The sequence below is a fragment of the Lissotriton helveticus genome, chromosome 10, assembly GCF_964261635.1.
Source record: "Lissotriton helveticus chromosome 10, aLisHel1.1, whole genome shotgun sequence".
NCBI lineage: Eukaryota > Metazoa > Chordata > Amphibia > Caudata > Salamandridae > Lissotriton > Lissotriton helveticus.
The window spans coordinates 279052395-279073817 of record NC_136071.1 but is presented as its reverse complement, the minus strand read 5'-3'; the positions used below and the strand labels follow the sequence as shown (position 1 = coordinate 279073817).

Below are 21423 nucleotides of genomic sequence, written 5' to 3'. Positions count from 1 at the left end.
ACTTTGGTCGGGAATGGAAGAAGCGAGATGGGGCGGTAGTTTTTGAGTTCGGTGGGGTCAGCTGTGGGTTTTTTCAGAAGGGCGCTGAGTTCTGCGTGTTTCCAGCTTTCCGGGAAGGTGGCGGAGTTGAGGGAGCAGTTGATGACATCTCGGAGGTGTGGTGCTATGATGGAGTCTGCTTTGTTGAAGATGTGGTGAGGGCATGGGTCAGTTGGGGATCCTGAGTGGATGGAGTTCATCAGGCGGATGGTGTCTTCAGTGGAGATTGGGTTCCAGTCGTTAAGGATGTTCACGGGGGGAGAAGGTCCTGCATAAGGTTGGGTGGGTTGGTCTCCGGGACTGTTGTCGAAGCTATTGTGGATGTCTGCGATTTTGTTGTGGAAGAAGGAAGCTAGGGAGTCGCAGAGGGCTTGGGAGGGGGTGATGTCGTTGGAGTTGGCTGATGGGTTGGTAAATTCTTTGACGATGTTGAATAATTCCTTGCTGTTGTGGGCGTTGTTATCTAGTCGGTCTTTGTATGCGGCTTTCTTGGCAGACCGGATTAGTTGGTGGTGTATGCGGGTGGCGTTTTTGAAGGCGTCCCTGGTGCTGGTGTTTGGGTCTTTTTTCCAGGCCTTCTCGAGGGAGCGACAGAGTTTCTTCGATTTCTTAAGATCATCGTTGAACCAGGAGGCGTTTTTGCTGCCTAGTTTGATTTGACGTTTTTTCAACGGTGCTAGGATGTCGGCGCTGTTGGATAGCCATTGGGTGAGGTTAATGGCTGCTTGGTCGGGGTTTGAGGAGTGGGCGGGGGGGTTTAGAAGAAGCGATGAGGATATCTGGTCGATGGTGATTTTGTTCCAGTTTCTTCGCAGGGTGGGTTGAGGATGGTTGTGGATTGTGGTCTTATTGTAGATAAAGTGAACGCAGCTGTGGTCCGTCCAATGAAGAGCTGTGGTGTGACTGAATGAGACATGTTTGCTGGAGGTGAAGATGGGGTCGAGTGTGTGACCTGCAATGTGGGTGGGGGTAGTGACAAGTTGTTTGAGTCCGAGGTTGGCGAGATTGTCCAGAAGGGTGGTGGCGCTGCTGTCATTGTTCTTTTCCAGGTGAAAGTTGAGGTCTCCCAATAGAATGTAGTCCTCGGAGGGGAGGGCGTGTGGGGTGATAAAGTCAGTGATGTCGTCACTGAATTGTGCACGGGGTCCTGGAGGCCGGTAGAGGAGGGTGCCTCTGAGTGTGGTCTTGGGGTTGGTGTGGATCTGGAAGTGGAGGTGTTCGGCGCTGGCAAGGTTGACATCTGAGCTGGTTGAGATGCGGATGGAGTTCTTATGGACGATAGCGATGCCTCCTCCTGTTTGCTTGATGCGGTCCTTACGGATGATCTTGTATCCTTCCGGGATGGCAATGGTGATGTCTGGGGCTGAAGAGGTATTCATCCATGTTTCTGTTAGGAAGGCGACGTCCGGTGAGATGGTGTCTAGTAGATTCCAGTGGTCGATGGCGTGTCTGTGGATCGAGCGGGTGTTGAGCAGGATGCAGTTTAGGTGGTTGGTGTCAGGTCTCTGTTTGGTGTTGGTGGATGAGGAGTTGGTTTTGGTGGAGTCGAACTTGCAGGAGTTGCAAGAGAAGGGTCCATGGGTGTGTCCAGGAGCGGCTTGGACGCAGTTGGAGAGACGGCCGGGGTTTAGGGCTAAGAGGGTGGTGGCGTCGTAAGTGATGCGAGTGGGCAGGGCATTACGGGAACCAGGGGGTCTGGCGCTGGGCGCGGTCCAGGCGCAGACGGGCTTACCTTTGGCGCACCTTCGGCGCGGCCGCAGCGCGTGGACGCTGCGCGTTGGTTCATCTACTTTAAATGGAGAGAGGAGGGGGGCGGAGCGTGGGAGGGTCAGCTGGGAGGCGGGGAGCGGGGAGGAGCCACGGGCAAAAGAAAATAAACAATAAGATGGCCGCTCGGTAGCAAAATCGAAACTGGGGCAGAGCCGGAGTTCGAGTAAGGTTCCCAATTAAAGTATTTAGTCACGCTTCTTAGCCGCACTACAATGCTAGGTATGCAATTAATTAAATGCCAAATAGAACGATAGTATGCGCACACAATGTCACATAAACAGCGCTTCAAAACTGAATAATAACGATACCAAGCGCTATAAATTGCGCAGTGCGCTGTGTCAGGGCAGGCAGGCAGCAGGTCTCAGGACAGGCAGGCAGCTGGGCGATAAGCGTCCGATGTGCTAGCCGAGTGCAGGGTGAGCGACCGTAATGGAGGGTATCCAGGTGGTCACAGAGAAGGAGAGGACGGGGCGAAAGTAAACTATCCGTGTGTGGGAGGGTCAGCTGGGAGGCGGGGAGCGGGGAGGAGCCACGGGCAAAAGAAAATAAACAATAAGATGGCCGCTCGGTAGCAAAATCGAAACTGGGGCAGAGCCGGAGTTCGAGTAAGGTTCCCAATTAAAGTATTTAGTCACGCTTCTTAGCCGCACTACAATGCTAGGTATGCAATTAATTAAATGCCAAATAGAACGATAGTATGCGCACACAATGTCACATAAACAGCGCTTCAAAACTGAATAATAACGATACCAAGCGCTATAAATTGCGCAGTGCGCTGTGTCAGGGCAGGCAGGCAGCAGGTCTCAGGACAGGCAGGCAGCTGGGCGATAAGCGTCCGATGTGCTAGCCGAGTGCAGGGTGAGCGACCGTAATGGAGGGTATCCAGGTGGTCACAGAGAAGGAGAGGACGGGGCGAAAGTAAACTATCCGTGTGTGGGAGGGTCAGCTGGGAGGCGGGGAGCGGGGAGGAGCCACGGGCAAAAGAAAATAAACAATAAGATGGCCGCTCGGTAGCAAAATCGAAACTGGGGCAGAGCCGGAGTTCGAGTAAGGTTCCCAATTAAAGTATTTAGTCACGCTTCTTAGCCGCACTACAATGCTAGGTATGCAATTAATTAAATGCCAAATAGAACGATAGTATGCGCACACAATGTCACATAAACAGCGCTTCAAAACTGAATAATAACGATACCAAGCGCTATAAATTGCGCAGTGCGCTGTGTCAGGGCAGGCAGGCAGCAGGTCTCAGGACAGGCAGGCAGCTGGGCGATAAGCGTCCGATGTGCTAGCCGAGTGCAGGGTGAGCGACCGTAATGGAGGGTATCCAGGTGGTGGTGCATATGCGGTGCAACATGTGTTGCACCGCATATGCACATGTGCCAAATATGGCCTAACGTCCATTTCTGCTGTTGCTGGCGATGGAGGTGGAGCTGTAGATGTGCTGGCCACAGCTGGTGGAATCTGCTGGGCCAGAGCTCTTGTGGCTGCTTGGGCATATTGCACAGGGTGCACATTTTTTACATGTCTTATCATGGTATGGATAGAAAAAGAGTATTTTTTAAGAGGGTTTCCCCTTGAAAGAACAGTACCACAAAGGGTACACGTTACTTTAGGGGCATTTACCTTTTTTTGATGCTCAGGAAAAGTAAAAAAACTTCCAAATAAAAGAAGATTTTTCTTTCTTAGCTGGCTGGCGATATTCCATGTGGGAGTCAGATGAAGAAGATGATGTTTCTTGTCTTTCTGCCATCCTGTTCTTTTTTCTGCTTCCAGCTCCAAAAAGGGTCCTTCTTCCAGGAGAATAAAGCAAATAGTGAGTGAAATGGGTGGGGTTTTGAAGATTCTAGATCTGAAACTACTATGAACCAATGAAAAATGTTGTTTTTGAGTCACATGACTTGACTTTTTTTTTTTAATTCAATTGTGAGGTGCGCGACCGGGTGCGCGCACCGCGCAATTAAAAAAAAAAAAAGTTTTTTTTGCCCGTCGGAGTTGTTTTGGGACCCCCTGAGAAACTCTAGGGGGTCAGGGACTGTCTATCTTTCCTCCTTTTCACGTTTTGAAACTTTTATGTAAATCGGGTAAAACGCCATTTTATTCCGACGTGCGTGACCGGGTGCGCGCACCCCGCAACTTTTTAGTAAAAAAATAAAGGATTTTTTGGGCCTTGGGGGTCCTTAATGGACCCCCTGAGAATACCTCGGGGGTCAGGGAGTGTTTACCAAGCTTCCTTCTCACGTTTTGAAACTTTTATGTAAATCGAGTTAAACGCCATTTTGAGACGGGGTGCGCGACCGGGTGCGCGCACCACGCTATTTTTCATTAAAAAAAACGGTTTTTTGGCCCGTCGATTTTCTTCTGGGACCCCTTGAGGGGTCTAGGAGATCAGGGTGTCTCTACCTTGCATCCTTTTTACGTTTTGAAACTTTTATGAAAATCGGTCAGACCGCCATTTTAAAGTGACGTGTGCGACCGGGTGAGCGCACCACGTGCGCGCACCCGAGCGTGCACGTCAAGTCATGTGACTCAAAAACAACACTTTTCATCGGTTCATAGTAGTTTCAGTTCTAGAATCTTCAAAAACCCCACCCATTTCCCTCTTTATCTGTTTCAATCTCGTGGAAGAAGGACCCTCTCCAGCTTCTCTGAGAAATAACTGAAATGGCAGCCAGACAGGAATCATCATCATCTGATTCTGATGAACAGTATCGACTTCCTCAACGGCGAGTGAAGGAATCTTTTATTTGGCAATTTTTTCGATATCCTGAAGGACTAAAGAAGGTGAATGCACCTAAAGTCACGTGCACCATTTGTGACACTGTCTTTTCTAGGGGAAACCCTTCGAAAAAATATTCATTTTCAATTCACACGATGATGAGACATGTGAGGCAAGTGCACCCTACGCAGTTTGCGAAGGCATCCACTAGAGCCCTGGCCACACAAATGCCAACAGCTGTGGCCAGCACTTCATCGGCAACACCTCCATCTCCTTCAACTGCCGAACTGGACCTGAGGCCATATTTAAAGAAGGTGCACATGAGGTGCAACAAGTGCAACAAAATTCTTGTATACTCTGAACAAAGCCTTGTGCTTGTTGAAAAGCGCATCATGGAGCATGTGTGCACAAGAAGGCGCTAATTTTTTTTAATTTCAGTTTTTTGTTGTTCCTGTTGAACACTTTTGAAGTTCAGGATTTCAGTTTGCGTTTCAAAAAACCCCCAAAAAGTATAAAACTTTGTTAAAAAAAAAATACAAAATAACAAAAACCCCCAAAAAAGTTCTTTTCAGAACTAACTCATTTTTCAAAAAAGAGCTCTATTTCTTATGCACTGTGTCATCTTTCTTTTGAATGAATGTGTAGTGTATAAATGGCTAGCTGAAATGAATGACAAAAATGGAGTAAGGGACTGAGCAAATGAGTGAGGTAAAGGAAGTATAGTGACTGAAGAAAGTGAAGTAAAAGAGTGACTGAAACAATGAGGCAGATGTACGTTACATGGTGCATCTCTGCAAATCAGCAGCGATGCGCCAAGTAACCTACGACAAGCAAAACCACCCAAGCGCCACCACTGATGTTCCACATTTATAACGTGGCACACCATGGGACAAAAACGGCACAGATGCGTGACGCATCTGTGCCGTAAAGGTGTCGCATTGCTAGAGTTGCGTCGCATGCGCGATGCAGCTCCAGCAATGCTCCTGGGGGGCCCATTCAACTAATGCTGCGTCAAGCCTTACGCCTGCTTCAATCAGGCGCAGGGTTTTGACATAGCATTGGCCTAAAAGTGATTGAGTGAAATCTTGTAGATTTCACGTAGCCATTTTTAGCAGGCGTTCCTGCGCAGGAACATCCCCCCCTGCACCATAACGCCTCCTTAAGGCACAGGGCTTTACAACGTGACACATCTCCCAGATGCGTCACGTTGTAAATACCACGCACCATGGTGCATCTTTTGCACCGCCGCTATGTCACAAAAGTGACCAACGCAGCCCCCTGGCACATTTGCAGAGGAGGAACTAATTCCCCTTGCATACTGGGGGTCCCTGGGGGCCAACTAGCCCACCAGGAACCTCCAGTATTTCCCAGGAGGCTGCATTGCAGAGAGTTGTAATGAGGCCACACCCTTTTTTACACCTCTCTGCAGCGCAGCCCACGGGCGCGTTTGCAGAGGGGGAACTAATTCCCTGGGAGGCAACTAGCCCACCAGGAGCCTCCAGTATGCGCCAGGGGGCTGCGTTGCTTTGCCCCGGAGGGTGGCGGTCCCCGGGGCAGTGTGGGGGGGATTGGGCACCCCCCACACTTCTTTATCACTATGCCCCCACAATTTGGTCCCCCTGGGGGGGTCATTTTTGAAATAAACATACCGGGTTTTTAAAAAAAAAACATTTTTGGCCTTGGGGGTCCTTGTGGGACCCCATGAGCAGGCCTAGGGGGTCAGGGTGCTTCTACCCTGCCCCCTTTTTGTGTTCTACACGTGTGCTTTTCTGCTTTCTTGTGCCTCAGTCTATTTATTTATTTATTTATTTTTTATTTTTTTGACATTTATAGAGCGCAGCGAATACCCTAGGGCGTCTTGGCGCTAATAATTCATCTGTTTCATACTCATCGCATAAGGCTTATTGATCAAACAGCCATGTCTTTAAAAGTTTTCGAAATTGATAGAGTGAGGGACTCATCCTGATGTTGTGAGGGAGAGTATTCCAGAGTTTGGGGGCAGCCACTATGAAGCGACGGTCACCCCAGGAAACTTTCTTTGATCGTGGAATTACTAATTGGTACAAGGAGGAAGAGCGAAGCTGTATGGAGGGTATATAAAATTTCAGTTGGTCTTTGAGAGAATGCGGTCCTTGATTGTTTAGAACCTTGTAAACTATACACAAGGACTTAAACTTGATTCTGTTTTGGATCGATAGCCAATGGTACTGCCTTATTGTTTCTGATATGGGTTCAAACTTCGAGGTTCCTGAGAGCAAGCGTGCAGCCGCATTCTGAATTGATTGTAACTTTTTTGTGACCCTGACCTGAGCGTTAAGAAATAGACCGTTGCAGTAATCTAACGAGGTTAAAACTAAAGAGCTCACCAAAGTTTTAATTAATGTCTCCGGAAGAAAGGGGCGAATCTTTCTAATCATTTTCAGTTTATAATGGGCCCTTGAAGCGACTTTGTTTGCATGGTCCATAAAGCTGAGCCCATCGTCAAAAATGACTCCCAGATTCCTGACTTTAGGTGTCGGAGTGGGGGGTGAACCAAAAGCTACTGGCCACCAGCATGAAGACCATACTGGGAGAAGAGGTCCAAAGATAACTACCTCGTTTTTTTCCGAATTAAGTTTGAGGTAGTTAGTTGCCATCCATTCTCCGATTTCCAGCAGTCCGTTTTTAAAGTTTTGTGCTACTTCTCCTCCATCACCCTTGATGGCCAACACCAACTGCGTATCGTCCGCATAGGATGTTAGGCTCATCCCATATGCTCTGATGACATTGGCAAGGTCCGACACGTAGATATTGAATAGTGTCGGACTGAGGGATGAGCCTTGGGGAACCCCGCATGGCAGCGAGAGTTGGGCAGATTGGAATGGTCCAAGGGTGACCGCTTGTGTTCTGTCAGCGAGAAAGGAGGCGAGAAGGTATCTGGCAGAATGACAAATGCCCAGCTTTCCGACACGATCGACCAAGATGTTATGGTCGACCGTGTCGAAGGCTGCTGATAAATCTAGCAGTACTAAAATTGCGGTCCCACCTTGATCCCGGATAGCCCTGACATCATCAGCGGCCTTAATGAGGGCAGTTTCGGTCCCATGATATCTTCGAAAGCCGAATTGTGAGTCATCCAGCAATCGATGTTTCTCAATGAAGTCTGAAAGTTGGGAGTTCATAGCCTTTTCAGCCACTTTGGCTAAAAAAGGTAGACTCGCAATTGGCCTATAGTTTTTAAGTTCATTTTTATCCAGGCCGGGTTTTTTTAGTAAAGGTTTCAATAAGGTGTTTTTTAAAAGATTCGGATAGCTCCCTGAGGACAGAATAGAGTTACAAACTTGGGTCAACACTGATATAATGGATTCCATGACTGGAGTTAGAACTGAAAAAGGGCAGGGGTCAAGGGCGGAACCTGTTTTGATGGTTGAGACAATGGTCCTTATTTGGTCGCCTGTAAGTGTATGAAAACTAGACAAGATATTAGCTTGATATGAGCAAGATGGGACCGTGTTCATCGTGGGTGATTTGGAGGCGAAGGCTACCGAGCACAAGATGGCTGCCAACACTTCCTGGTTGAAGTGTTGAAAGCCAATGAGCATGCAGCTCGTGCTCGAGAAGTTTTAGAACTCAAAAAGGGGGCAGGGTAGAAGCACCCTGACCCCCTAGGCCTGCTCAGGGGTTCCCACAAGGACCCCCAAGGCCAAAAAAATAAAAATTGGGGGGGGGGGGGGGGTGCGCACTTTTTTTTCTGCTTTTTTGTGCCTCAGTCTACTGAGGCACAAGATGGCTGCCATCCATTTCTGTTTTGGAGTGTTGACAGACAGTGGCAGCCAATCAGCATGAAGCTCGTGCACGGCAAGGTGCGCGCACGGTGCGCGCCTATCGATATATAATTGATTTCAACTTTAATTTTCTCAGGAACTACTGGAGGGATTTACACTATTTAACCAAAAGCGTGATCTGCGTACCAGACTCTACCATTTTGCCAAGTTTGGTGTAATTCCGTTCAGCGGTTCGGGCTGTAGCCGTGTCTAAAGGTCCTATGGAAATTAACATGGGGAAAACACGTTTTGGGACCCCCCTTTTTTCTCGGCCCCCGCTTGACGAATCTACTCGAGACTTTCAGGGAAGGAGCGCAGCGGAGCAGGACAACATTTTGGAAAATTACAAGCAAATTCCTCAACCGGCGCCAAAGTTATTCCCAATAGAATGTTGCAGATTTCCTATGGAAACTAGGTCCTAACTATAACTACCTACTGGCGACCGCCAGTAGGTAATATATATACCTTGATATATATATATCTTCAAGGTACACAGATGTGAATTTAAGAACAGCAAATCTATACTTACCTACTTGCAATGTAACCTTTCAATATTTTACCCCTCAATAATTTTGACACGATATTCTGTCCACGCTATATTTTTGGTTCCAATATTCCGTCAATGATCCTCGTGCTGTGAATAGGGGTGTGTCTGTGCGCTTGTGAATGGTAAGGGTATATTTGCACACATATGAATGCATGGAGGTGTGAATGTGCATGTAGATGGGTGAATGTATGTGTGTGTGATAAATATCCTTCCCACAGGTGTACTTCCGATTTCTGTCCTCTGCCTCGATCAGCTCCCAGGACCAGATTGATACATGTTTTTTGTACTGCTGTGAGTCCTGTATCTGGTCATCATATTCCCAGCTTTCGCCTATGCTAATTGAAAGGAATCAAACCTCACAGTGATTCATTAGTAATGACAGTTAGTTCTTCCCAAGAGATTAAATCCGGCCCCTGTCATAACTCCCCCAATATGGCTAATGGACACATTGATGTGCGCCAATTCTTTCAGCAGTGTATAAACCCAGAAGGCCCGGAGCAAGATGGCGACCGTGTGAAAGGGTTGTAGGTGGCTCTCAAGGTGATGACACGATTTAATTAATTAAACCCCCCGCTGTCTCAGAGTGACATGCCCCCAAGTTGGAAACTGCGGCGCAAGTGATCGGCCAGAAGTGGAATATACCGTACCCGGACTGAAGTGCTGGGTCACGGCACTGGTGGAGATCGCGGAGACGCTGATTGCTGGGTGCAGAGGCTTCGAGCAGGAGCTGTCCCGCTCCTCGAGGTGGAGCAGGGAGTGCAGTGTCTCAGCAGCTGTCAGCAAGATGCCCCAGAAGTCTGCACGAAATGAAGAGGGGGTGACTGTCCAGACCGGTCTGCAGGATTCCCCGCGGAGTGACCCGGCAGAGATTGAGACGGCTCCTGTCGCACTCCATGGACGCAGGCAGAAGGCCCGGGCAGAGAATCTCCCAGACGCGAAGGGCGCGGGCTTATAGCCCCAGCCACCTCGTACTGCAGTGTCAGTCATCGACCTGCGCAGGGGTTCTGGCATACAAGGATCCGATCAGCTGAGTGAGCAAGCAGGGGCTGCGGTAGGAGGGAGCGGACAGAGCAGAAAACGAACTGGTGAGCCGCCGGTGGGCCCAGAGGAGGTGGGGGACCAAGGGGAGCCTCAGAAGGCGAGACATTGTACCAACAGCCAAAAGGGCATAAGCAGGGCTTCAAGGAAACAGTGCTACAGGGAGAGAAAACTCATGGAACTGTGCCAGAAGTATGTATCGAAGTCAATCCCGGTATAGGAGAATTGGCAGGATACGGGGATCCTCGGGGGTCTCGAGCTCTTACAGGAGGAAGTAAACCAACTAGTGACTCAATTTAGCCAAGAAGACCTAGAAAACAAGGGGAAGACCCTGAGAAGAGGGAGGGAAATAAGGCACAAATAAAATCCTGAGTGACCTCGCAGGGGGAACAGAGCGGTAACTTATAGTGCAAGATTTAAGGGGAAAGGCAAGAGAACCTCCGGGGCCCTTAAGGGCTCAAAGATTACCAGGGGAGAGGGATATTGACTCAGAAGCAAATGATTTATATTCTCTATCAGACACCACCTGGTCAGGTCTGGGATCAGACACTGGGTTTAATGCAGAATCAAGTGAGGAGGACAGCGCATCTGGCATTGTTATTAGTGGTAGGCAAACTATTCCAATCACACGAAAGACACACCCCGGGGTACCTAGAGTTGAGAACCCAAGATCAAATAATTTAAGGTGGAGTTATTCTCTCGGAGAGCAATTGGTAGGAAACAGTAAGCATCCTACCAGCGAAGAAGAATCCACTTCAGAGCCTCCCACACTGGAATCAATTCTGAAGTGTGTCGTTGCACACCGCGAGAAAGCTCGAACGGAGAGTAAACGCGCGCAAAATGTCACGCGGAAACTTCAAGGGACTGTTAGGAAAATCGGAAGAACCTGTAATAACATCAGCGTTCAGATGACAGAGGTGGAATCATGAACTGCTTCACTGGAGGTGGATATAGCAGGTTCAAAGGGGCAAGTGGAGGCACAACTTATTGATATCCAATGGAAGCTAGAGGAAAGTGAAAACCGCCAAAGGGTCAGACGCACGACTATTTATGGTTCAGCTGCTTCAGAAATCCTTTCCAGAAATGGAAGAATGGAACTGGCCCCAGGAAATACAAAGGGCACAGCGAGTGCAATTTAACATAGGTCAGCCAGCTCGCCCGGATGCCAAACCACGGGTACTTTTGGTTTATTTTGGGAACTATTTATTAAGGCAAGGTGTGTTCGAGAAGGCCAGACCAGATGCACAACGTACAGCAGATGGGTATTCCATCTTCACCAGGCCAGATTTCTGCCATATTACAGTGGAACGCCGATGGCGTCTCCGCCAAATGATTACCCAGTTCCAGGAGAAGGGTGCACAAGACTTCCTATTAAATCGGCCCAGCTGAAAGTAGTCTGGAAGGACCGGGTTAGAGTCTTCACGTAAGAGATCAAGGCCAATGAGTTCCTAAATGCAGGGGGACTATGATCCATACTTCTCCGATGTATTTTCTTTGGGTAGAAACCCATGGAGCTAGTTGGGAATAAGTAAGGTGTCTCCTTTTTGGTTTTCTGGCTGGCCTAGATTTTCTGTTTTGTTAAAATATGATCAGAATAGGGTGGGGGCATTCAATATTAGCTTGAAGAAGCTGAGGAAATTAAGGCTTAGGAGGGTTTAAAATTCACGAATTGGTATTACATATGTCGCCCTAGGGAGAGCACCACCAACCATCACCCACAGACCTAGATAGGTCTGTTGCTTCACAACACGGAGGGCGGGGGGATGTAAAGGGAGGGGGTGGTTGGGTGGGAGGAGGGGGGATACAAAACTCAGGAAAGCAGAACACTGTTGTAAAATAAAAAGGTGGGTTCAAGGTAATTTGAAGGAATGGTCTAAGGGGCAACGTAGGTACCAAAGAAATGGTAGGGATGGGTAGGATGACTATCTGTACGGTAAATATCAGGGGGTGAACGATCGGGGTAAGAGAGGTAGGTCAGCAGTGTATTCAATGCATAGTCTGAGATTGATTTTGGTGTCCATCATGTTGTTGTCTATGTGTTTCCCTTATCTTGTGTTCGCCACTGCTTCCAAGAACAGAAGTTGATTCACTAATATTGATTTGGACATGGGTGGGTCAGTAGGTCATTTAGGGGTCTATTAGGTTGGCGAGCAGATCACCAACGCCGGTCCGACGGTGGCGATCCGCCCGCCATCCATACCTGATTTACCCCTGCCATATTAGAATGGCGGGGGTACTGTGGCGGACGTAAAGACCGTCCGCCGATTTTCCGCCGGTCAGATTGCCAGACGGGCGCAAAAGCCCCTCAAACTGGTGGCGGTGCCTTGCAGACACCGCCATCCATATTATGATGCCTGCCTTTCCATGGCGGAGTCTCAGCCATAGAAAGGCATGTGGAGATTGGCATTGGGGGCCTGTTGTGGGCCCCCGGGGTGTGGGGGGCAGCACTTGGGGGGTACCTATGGTACCCCCCTTCATTGGCATCCACAAGGTGGCAGGCACCACGCATTGCCTGTTGCATTGTGCATGCCAATGCACAACATGCATATTTTGTATTGCAGCGGGTGCTGCTTACAGCACCGCCCGCCGCAATGTAAAATATGCAGGATGCGACCGCCAGCGTGGCGGTCGCATTCTAATTGCCATGGCTGGACCGCCACACCTCTGGTCGTTGGTCCCGTGTACCGTTACGTTGTCCGCCCGCCATCATAATAAACCCCTTAGTCTGAGGATGTCTTCATCTAGCAGTTTCCAGCGAGATGCTGCCTGCACATTGTGGTGTGGAGCCTAGCAAACATTTCCCAAGCCTATGAAAGTTCATAGGTTACGAGGGCTTCCTGGATCAGGAGGTAAGTTTCATTCAGTGATGGGCTTCTGGTAGCAATTCAGAGCTCAACTAAGTACAGGAGGCACTTTTATTGCTGGTCTGTTGAGGGGTGAAATCATCCTTCTCCTGGACTGTCCAGTAACCGGTATTAAGTACAGCCTGGCCTTTACAAACTTCCAAATAGTGTACAAGCAGCCTGAAGAAGAGCAGCCCAGGGGGCATGCAGTGGCACTCAAGATCAATTCAGATGAGTTTTGGATAATAAGTATTCAATCATACTTTAATTGTCTTTCATGATAGTTACAAAATCCCAAACCGGTTTTCTTTCAGGAGGTTCTATTTCTAACATTCCAGCTAAGTATCAGTCTTTTTGGAGAGGTATTTACATATTAAGCCTCCCCAATATGGCTGCCATCATCGAGTAAGCAAAAACCTTTCTTTATTTCTATGTCTTGGCCTACGGTAATACTCTGCTTGTATCATGTGGTGCAGATGGCTTTGGGCTTCAATTCTGACCTACTTCCCGGTCCTTGAATTCTACCACTGTGGTGTGTCCTCTTGCCGCACTTGCCTCCTTCTTTAATGCCGAGCGCTCCCATAGCTCAGTACTATCCTGCAACATCTGCTCCCCTATATCACTGCATCCTATTGCCTGCCATACTCGCCAGGCTCCGGTGGTGGGGTGTGTCTGTCATCTTCCACTGAAGTTCTGGCACACTCGTTTTCGCCCCGCCTTCTCCTTCTTAGGTGAGCTTGTTGAAGTTGCTGTATTACCTCCAGTGGGCTCTTCGGACAGAGACAGCATAGCACAAACCCTCAATCCAGTCAGAGCGTGTCAGAAAACATACAAAAGGGTCTTTGGTACCGGGGAGCGCCGGGGAGTTCTAGCACTCATTTCTTTTTTATCTAATTGGATACCTGCTGTAGTCCATGATGTTGTGGAGAATACCTTATCCTATCATTTGAATGTATTTCTTATAGTATAAAATGGCAGAAAACTGGCAGCAACATGTCAGCAGCATCACTAAAACAAGATTCTTGGAATCCACATAGTTGAGAATTTATTTTCAGTCGCATATTGAGCCGCTATTTCTCTTGCTTTGTGAAATTCAGGAACTGTAATTCCATTGATTCCCAGATGTAATAAAATGCGAATCATTTCAGTCTTAATACATTTTTCCAATGACTTAAAACTATTTTCCACACAGTTTAGAACAGGCAGTTGGGGTTCTGCCAAATGTTGAAAGTCAGCATTTTAAGGTTATATTAGGGAACATGAACAGTGTGATGTGATCCCATTTTAAGTTCCCCCTTACTGCCTTTTTGCCAGTAAAATGTGCATTCACATAGTTGTCTGAGCCTCAATGCTCTTTGCCTCATCTGGATATTAACACTTCCATTAAAGCTGTCCTTGTTCTGCTATGGTTGTCCCTGATTTCCATTGTGTTTAGACCTGCAAAGTCAGAATGGTATCCAATCACCTTCACCTTTGACTGATTACACCTACATCGCTCAACTGTTGCTCCCTCCTATTATGCTATTCGCAACAACAGACGAAGCAGCGTTCTGGTGGTGTGGTAAATGTACACAGGAAGAATCTTATAGACATGGGGAGACTTAGGAAAGCAAAAGAAAAAAAATTAAACCACTGATATGCGTGTTTATTGCTTCAGACATGGTTTGGCTGTTGTGCAACATGTTACTTCCAATCCAGCTTACACGCGTAAATGAAACCTGAAGCAAACATCAATACAAAGACATTATATGAACCAAATAATATACTAACACAAAGGAGCAATGTGTGTAATATACTTATTAGGAAATTATTCATAATTAAACGCCAATGAATATTTTCAATTTGTGTCGTCTTTATCAAATATTACAATGAAATCCCACCTCAAGGAATTCGTAAAAATATAAAAGTGAATCTGAAGTTACATGTAAAATGCTTGGAAATAACAAAAGGCTGACCAGTTACATAAAACGTACAGAAAACGTGTAGGAGACTGTATCAAGCTTAATACATACCTACTTGATGAGATGCCATTATTTCCATAAGAAGGCTGCCTGGTTGCAGGTTCCACAAGCAGGTGCCCTAGTTTAGAGACAGTGCTGTGAGGGGACAAATGTTTGCCAGGGCTCATTTATCACATTTAGTCGAAGTAGAAAACAAAATGTAAATGTGTTAAGAAATCTCTTACAATGCCACCTAGAACACCTGCTACCAGTTCAAGCAAAGTGAACAAAACAGTCGGCATTCAGACACTGCCCTATGGTCACAATCCTTAATGTTTATTAATTTCCTACTTTGCGATTTCTCTTTCTAACATTTATTGAGCCCAAAGGAACACCTTCTGTGACGCACAATTTTTAAAACAAAGTTGAAAAACTAAGTACAATGATTACAATTACTGGAGCTGTAGCATTTAGGTCCTCGAATAATAGGTATAGGGAATCGGTCAGACTGAGGTCGAATTTATAGGGGAGAGAGTAGGTGCGCACAATAAATCAACTACTTTTATGCTGAATAGATTCTGTCCATGAAGGGCACATTCAATGTCCGTGTTGTAACATTTGGATGTATGATGTTACAACGCGATCAAAATGATCGCGGTACATCACAACGCATCTTTTACAACGCAAGTCGTTACCACGACTTGCGCTCTAGGGTGCTGGACTTAGGAATAGTAAGATTTACTATTCCAACTCCAGCCTACGTACAGTAGGGAAGGTGTTGGAATAATAAATCTACTTTTCCTTAGTCTAGACCGCCCTCCAGCGCAAGTCGTGGTAACGACTTGCGTTGTAAAAGACGCGTCGGAATGGCACCGCGGTGTTTTGACCGCGTTGTGAAGGATGTTTACCGCTTGAATACCAGCCAGAAGCAATTCTAGTTGAATAGCAAAAGCTTTCTTTGTCAAGGCAAAGACCCCTTTCCGTGTTTTATTCTCTTGTGTGTACCTTCTCAAAATAGCTAAAACTATAGCACAAACTGTGGAGGAATGTGTGGTAGGGGTGTTTTCCCAAAGGCTACCGGATTTGTTAATTCTTGGACAACATAGGTGAGAAGCCAAACTTGCTATACATAACACTCTCAGTGCCCTGGCTGACAATCTTTGTGTTAGAAAAGTTAAATTCACCACTATGTATCTCCTTCACTGTATTGCCAATAAGTCTAATTCAAAAAGAGGTGTTAAGAATGCAAGCAGTCCAGGCCACATGCCCACACATGATTTGAGGAGGGCATGGCGTGAGAATTGCTTGGCATTCATTTGCATCAGATGCTCTGGAAAGCATGAAGGTTTACGTTTTGTGGGTTGGAAGTTAAATGTGGCTTTGCAAAAAATGTAATAATTTGTTTAGAAATCAGTAAACACACATATTTGATACATACACTACATTGATACTGTTCAAATTACTTCAAACAAATAACATGGTATTAATGGTTTGGGGTAAAGAGGGGCCATGGCATCGAAAGCTGAAAGATGTTCCCTGCTGAAAGGAGGATTGAGTCCCAGTAGGTACTTCTTAGATTGTACTTAGTGAAATGGCAGTGAAATACTGATTTTGGGACGGTGGAGAACCTAGTTTTTCAGAGTTCAAAGAGGGCTATGCTACTAAATGGCAGGTCGAGGACTTAAAGTTAGGCGTTAGGTCTGAGGACTTCAGCCATGCTTGCCTGAGCACAGAAAGACCAGTGTTCAAGGTCTGGAAGTGGCATCAGTGAGATACTGGGCTATCGGTATCTTCTGCTACCATGCATCCTTCTTATGCAGATGATAACCTTCTGAGCACAGTTAGAACATAGGGCTGAACACATACCAGAGGTATCACTTTGTCTCCTGAAAAAGAGACTGAGGGCCTAGTAGTGTTTTTTGGCTCAAGATATCTTGTCTACTAGCCCATGAGGAAGAATGGCGATTTACCTTTCATAGATACTGCAATCAGCACCAAAAACTAAGCAGGGGAGGTGCCTGAAAAGAAGGGGGAAGTGTAATTGGACAACAGGTATTTATTGTCCAGAGTGCCCAAGCACATAGTATAGCTTTCAGGGTACGTGTAGCAAAATAGCAAGCTGTGTTATATTTACAAATAGGATGCGCAAGTCCAACATTAAAATACGCCAATTTTCTAGAGGGAGAATAGGATTATTAATGGGCATAGCCTCATTAGCTTGAGATAGACACTTTATTGAATACCTCCTCTTGCTCACTGCCTCTGGCACTAAGGGTCAATTCTTGGTCAACCAAGGGCAGTGGCTTGCAATAAGTTGACGTCAGAGAGGGCCAGTTGGAGCCTCCTCTATGCCTGCTGGTCCTGCTAGGGTGTCAGGAAGCTGAGCTGGTAAAGGCTGCAGAGAAATTGCTGGCAAGTCCTAAAGAGGAAATGGGGTTAATGCCAGCAGGACTGGTAGCCACGTAAGAGTTACTGGAGGAGGGTTGCTGGTGGTGGCTGCAGTAGTACTATCAGTACCACTCTAGCCTGGGGTGAGGATGGTTGCAAAGTAGCATTCAGCTTGGTTTTCAAGGCATCAAGAAAGGAGTCATAAACCAGTAGACATGCCAGCATGTTGGTGAACTCTACACAATGATCAGAATCGACATACGAATTCTGCTCTAAGTCAAAGCCAAGCTGTCCCTCATCAAAAAGCTTGATGTGTCCACCATACTGCAAATCTTTCTAAATAGGGGACCAGTCAATGTCGAACCCAGAACCACAGACTAGAGCATAGACTCTGGTGTAGTGCTAGCAATATCAAAATCTGGTGAGAAATGAGACAGAAGCCACACCTGTTCCCGGTGCTGATGCAGAATGGAGGCTGTAACTCAGCAAGATGCAATCCAGCCACAAAGTGGAAAAGGTAGATCTGATAAGGGCCCATACTTACCAAAAACAACTATTTACAGTTTCTTGGGCCTTCGTGGTGGAGGGTACTAAAGCTCAAAATTAGGATGTGCTAGCCTTGTTTGCCCCTACTTGAGAAGAGACCCTTCTCTCACAATCAAATGATTTTCAATGTAGGCGTCTGCTGCACCAGGCAGTAGTTAACCATAACCACGGCGGGAGGAAGAAGGAATTTCAAGTTGGATATTAGAAAGGAACTGTGACCGAGAACACCCAACCCAAAAAGGAAAAGTTCATCATCATCATCAACTTTATTCGGGTTGTACAAGAAAAAAATAAAAATTAAACAGACACCTTTAAAAAACTCCATCAAATAATTTAACACAAACAGTACATAATACAAAGTGAAAAAACAGACACTTTTGCCAAATTCATAATATAAGCAGTTTCATATAGCCCCAGTGTCCGAAATGTATCCATAAAAATTAATTGCATCTGGAACTAAGCTAATTGCAGCCCTTAAAAAGCTAAGAATGTGTAGTACGGAGAGTTACTCGAGAGCAATTGTAGAAAGCTAAAAGCAGGTCTAACCTGCCTAAAGCTCGCTTTCTTGAGAATAGGAATAATAAAAGACTTTCTGGGAACCTCGAAAAAACGACAAGACATTAAAAAGTGCATCATGTTCTGTGGCGACTTTCCGTCGCAACCACAGAGTAAGAGGCAGTTGATGACACCGTCTTCAGCAGGGAATACCTATGAACGCTGGGCTTCCTCAGCTCCACTTCTGCCCTCGCCCACATACGAATTTCGAAGAAGTTCTCCGTCGCCCAGTAAATATCCCTTCTACAGATTCCCTCTGGGTTCTCAAATAGATCAGCCCTTCACATGTTGGTAAAACGTTCTCTAACATACTTTAACCAGCAAAAACGGTTAGAGTGGTCAAGGGAGAGACAACACCTTAGGATTTCCTTACTCTGGTGAGTTCCCTTCTTCATCCAGGTTTTCATCCACAGTGATAAAGGACGAAAACCCAACACATCTGAGAGGAAAGCCATCCCAAGTTCTTCATGGGCTGTAAACGATGGAATACACTGCAGTAAGCAGAGAATCCATCTCAGAAAAGTGTTTTAAACAGATTGAAATACATCATGCTCGATATAGCCCCAAATCTCACTCCCATAGGTGACCTTCTAGATAAATTTAGCTTTATAAATCTGCATAAGTGCTCCGATCGGTCTACTTCCTAGTCAGGAAGCAAAGTTAAGAACAGCAGCAATACCCCTAAGAAAATCCCCTTTATTACAGCTTGTCAAGGGGTGCCAATTCATGGCTACATCAAACACCACGCCATAGGTATGAAAAAACGTGGGTCTTAAGGACCGGAGTAGCCCACACCAAAAATGTGTAGGGCTCAGCTAGACTTTGGCCCACCTGCATGATTTACTGTTATTGACCAAGAAATCCAAGTCCTCCATAAAATGTACAAAGGAGTTCAGTAACCCCCTCGCTGTCCTCACCATGAGGACAGCATCATCAGCGTACAGGAGGATCGGCAAACTTCGCTTGCCCACCTGGAGGCAGTCAGTATTTAATTTCAAAAGGACCTGCTCCAGATTATTAATATACAAATTAAAAAGAAAAGGGGCAAAGATACACCCTTGATGGACCCCTCCCTGTATAAGAAACTCGCAGGTTACTTTAAGATCTTTAGAATAGTGTACTACAGCTCTGGTGTCTCTATGGAGATCCCTCAAAAACAAAACAATGTCTTTATCAATGCTAATATAAAGCATCATCTGCCAAAGCTTGGATCTGTTAACACGATCAAACGCAGAAGACAGATCCATAAAAGCTAAGTAGATGGTGCCAGTGCAGGTTACGGTGTACTTATTCAAGGCCATGTATACATTTATACTCTGGTCCACCGTTGAGCAGCTGGGGCGAAAACCATATTGGACTTCAGCCAGAATGTTGCTGTCATCTACCCAGCTACCAAGCCTGTCAAGGACCAGCCGTCCACCATCTTTACAACGGAATCCAAAAGGGAGATTGGCCTATAGCAGTGAGTGCTATCCCAGTCTCCCTGTTTAAAAAAATAGACAATGGTAGATAATTCACAAGTACCTGGGTGGCCAATTATGACCGCAGCATTGATTGTTTAGGTCAGTACAGGAACCCAAATGTCCAAGTTAGAAATATAGATGTCTGGGGGGATCCCATCAGGTCCTGTGGCCTTATTTTTAGATAAACCCATTATACCTGATCTTACTTCTTGCGCACTAAATATGATCTCAGATTTACCCTCACCGATATTTTTGACTTCCCCCGAGAGGGGTGAAGGCTGGAACATACTCTCAAATTGACTTATCCAATCATCCTCGGTAATATGGGCATCCAGTATGTTGGCACTATCTTCTGTAAAAACGGGCTATTAATGATGCTCCAGAACTTAGAGGGGTTGCGCACGATGCAGCCCTCTAACAGACCTGACTAGGCCTGCTCTTTCAGGGCTGACTTATGCTTTGCCAGAGTGGCCTTATATTGTCTGCTATACCTTTTGACGGCCAGGGAATCTCTTGGTGTGGTACTCAAAACTTCCTTCAGTCTCATGGAGGCACAGGAGCACTAAGGAGCCAAATCATCTCAGACCTATATAAGGATGCCTACCCAGGGCACCTATAGGTTGGCTATAGCCCCTGATTTGCTTCCAAAAGCCTCCAAAATGTCTGTTGGTTATGCCGCCCTGTCTGAGCAAGTGGTGAGCCCTTAGAGCACTGAGTGAACAGCGACTCATCAAACTGGTCTGGTAGAATCTGTACCCACTTCAGTCTACTCTGCTCATTCACAGCTGTCAGAGCCCCCCTTGCTCCATTATTGGCAAATTTTTCTACCTGTGCCATCCAGTCGAAACACACACCAGGTTGTGGTCACTGTACACACTCTCCTTTATGGTAAAATCCAAAATATTTACAAAAATGTGTAGAAAAAAAAATAAAGTCAATGAAAGACTCACACCTCTCCCAGTGGAAGTGGGGGCAACATCCTTTTTTCCCGGGGGCAACTTGTTCATAGCAGACAAGAAATCAAACTCATTCAAAATATCGTTAAGTATAGAGCCCTGCTAGGTATGTTCCATATGCAGACCGGCTTGATGTGCACACCTCATGTCTTTAACCCCCCCAGACTTAGGGTCCCCACGTATATGAACATTAAAGTCCCCTGCAATAAGACCATTAGAGCAGATCTGCTTGCTCCGCGTCATGTTTCTCAGACAAAAGCCCAACCACGTAATGGTGCATATTTCCAATGAGCAGGCTACCGCATTATTCAAATTTAAAAGCAATAAATTGTTTGCCCCCCTAGATAACAACAGCACATGTAAGGTGGGGAAGTCTTGGGGCAACATGAGAGAGCTGACTTGGACAGCTAAAGAAACAAAACTGACTAAAACCCCCTTAGCTCTTCCTGCAGTAGCGGGAGTGGCTGGCACAAAGAAGGTTTTGTAACCTTCCAGATAATAACTGTTTACGGTGGCCCATGCCTCCTGGAGGCAGATTACTCAAACATTCTTAAAAAATGGCACCTAGTCTGGATCATCAAACTTGCTTACCAGCCCTGCAATGTTCCAGGAAATAAAGTTACACCCCTTGAATTCTGAATAACCCAGATGCCCCCCGGAGTACTGTGTGGAAAGGGCAAATGGTTCGGGAGGAACTGGACTCAGTCAATCACAACAATATAATGAGCTCAGGGGCACAAACCTACTGGAATTCCTTTTTGCTGACCTCCCTGACCCAAGCCCGAAGGCCCCCCTGTAACCTACCATATGGGACAAGTC

The 21423-nt window shown here is 46.5% G+C and overlaps 1 protein-coding gene across 2 annotated transcripts in view; it reads right to left on the bottom strand.

Moving 5' to 3' along the window:
* CCDC13 (coiled-coil domain containing 13) overlaps positions 1 to 21423 on the bottom strand; it is a 431895-nt gene that overhangs the window by 109177 nt on the left and 301295 nt on the right. For both annotated transcript variants that reach the window (XM_078665306.1, XM_078665307.1), the window contains exon 12: positions 14769 to 14852. In XM_078665306.1, coding sequence (XP_078521432.1) covers positions 14769 to 14852 — 84 coding nt within the window. The remainder of the gene's footprint in view (positions 1 to 14768; positions 14853 to 21423) is intronic.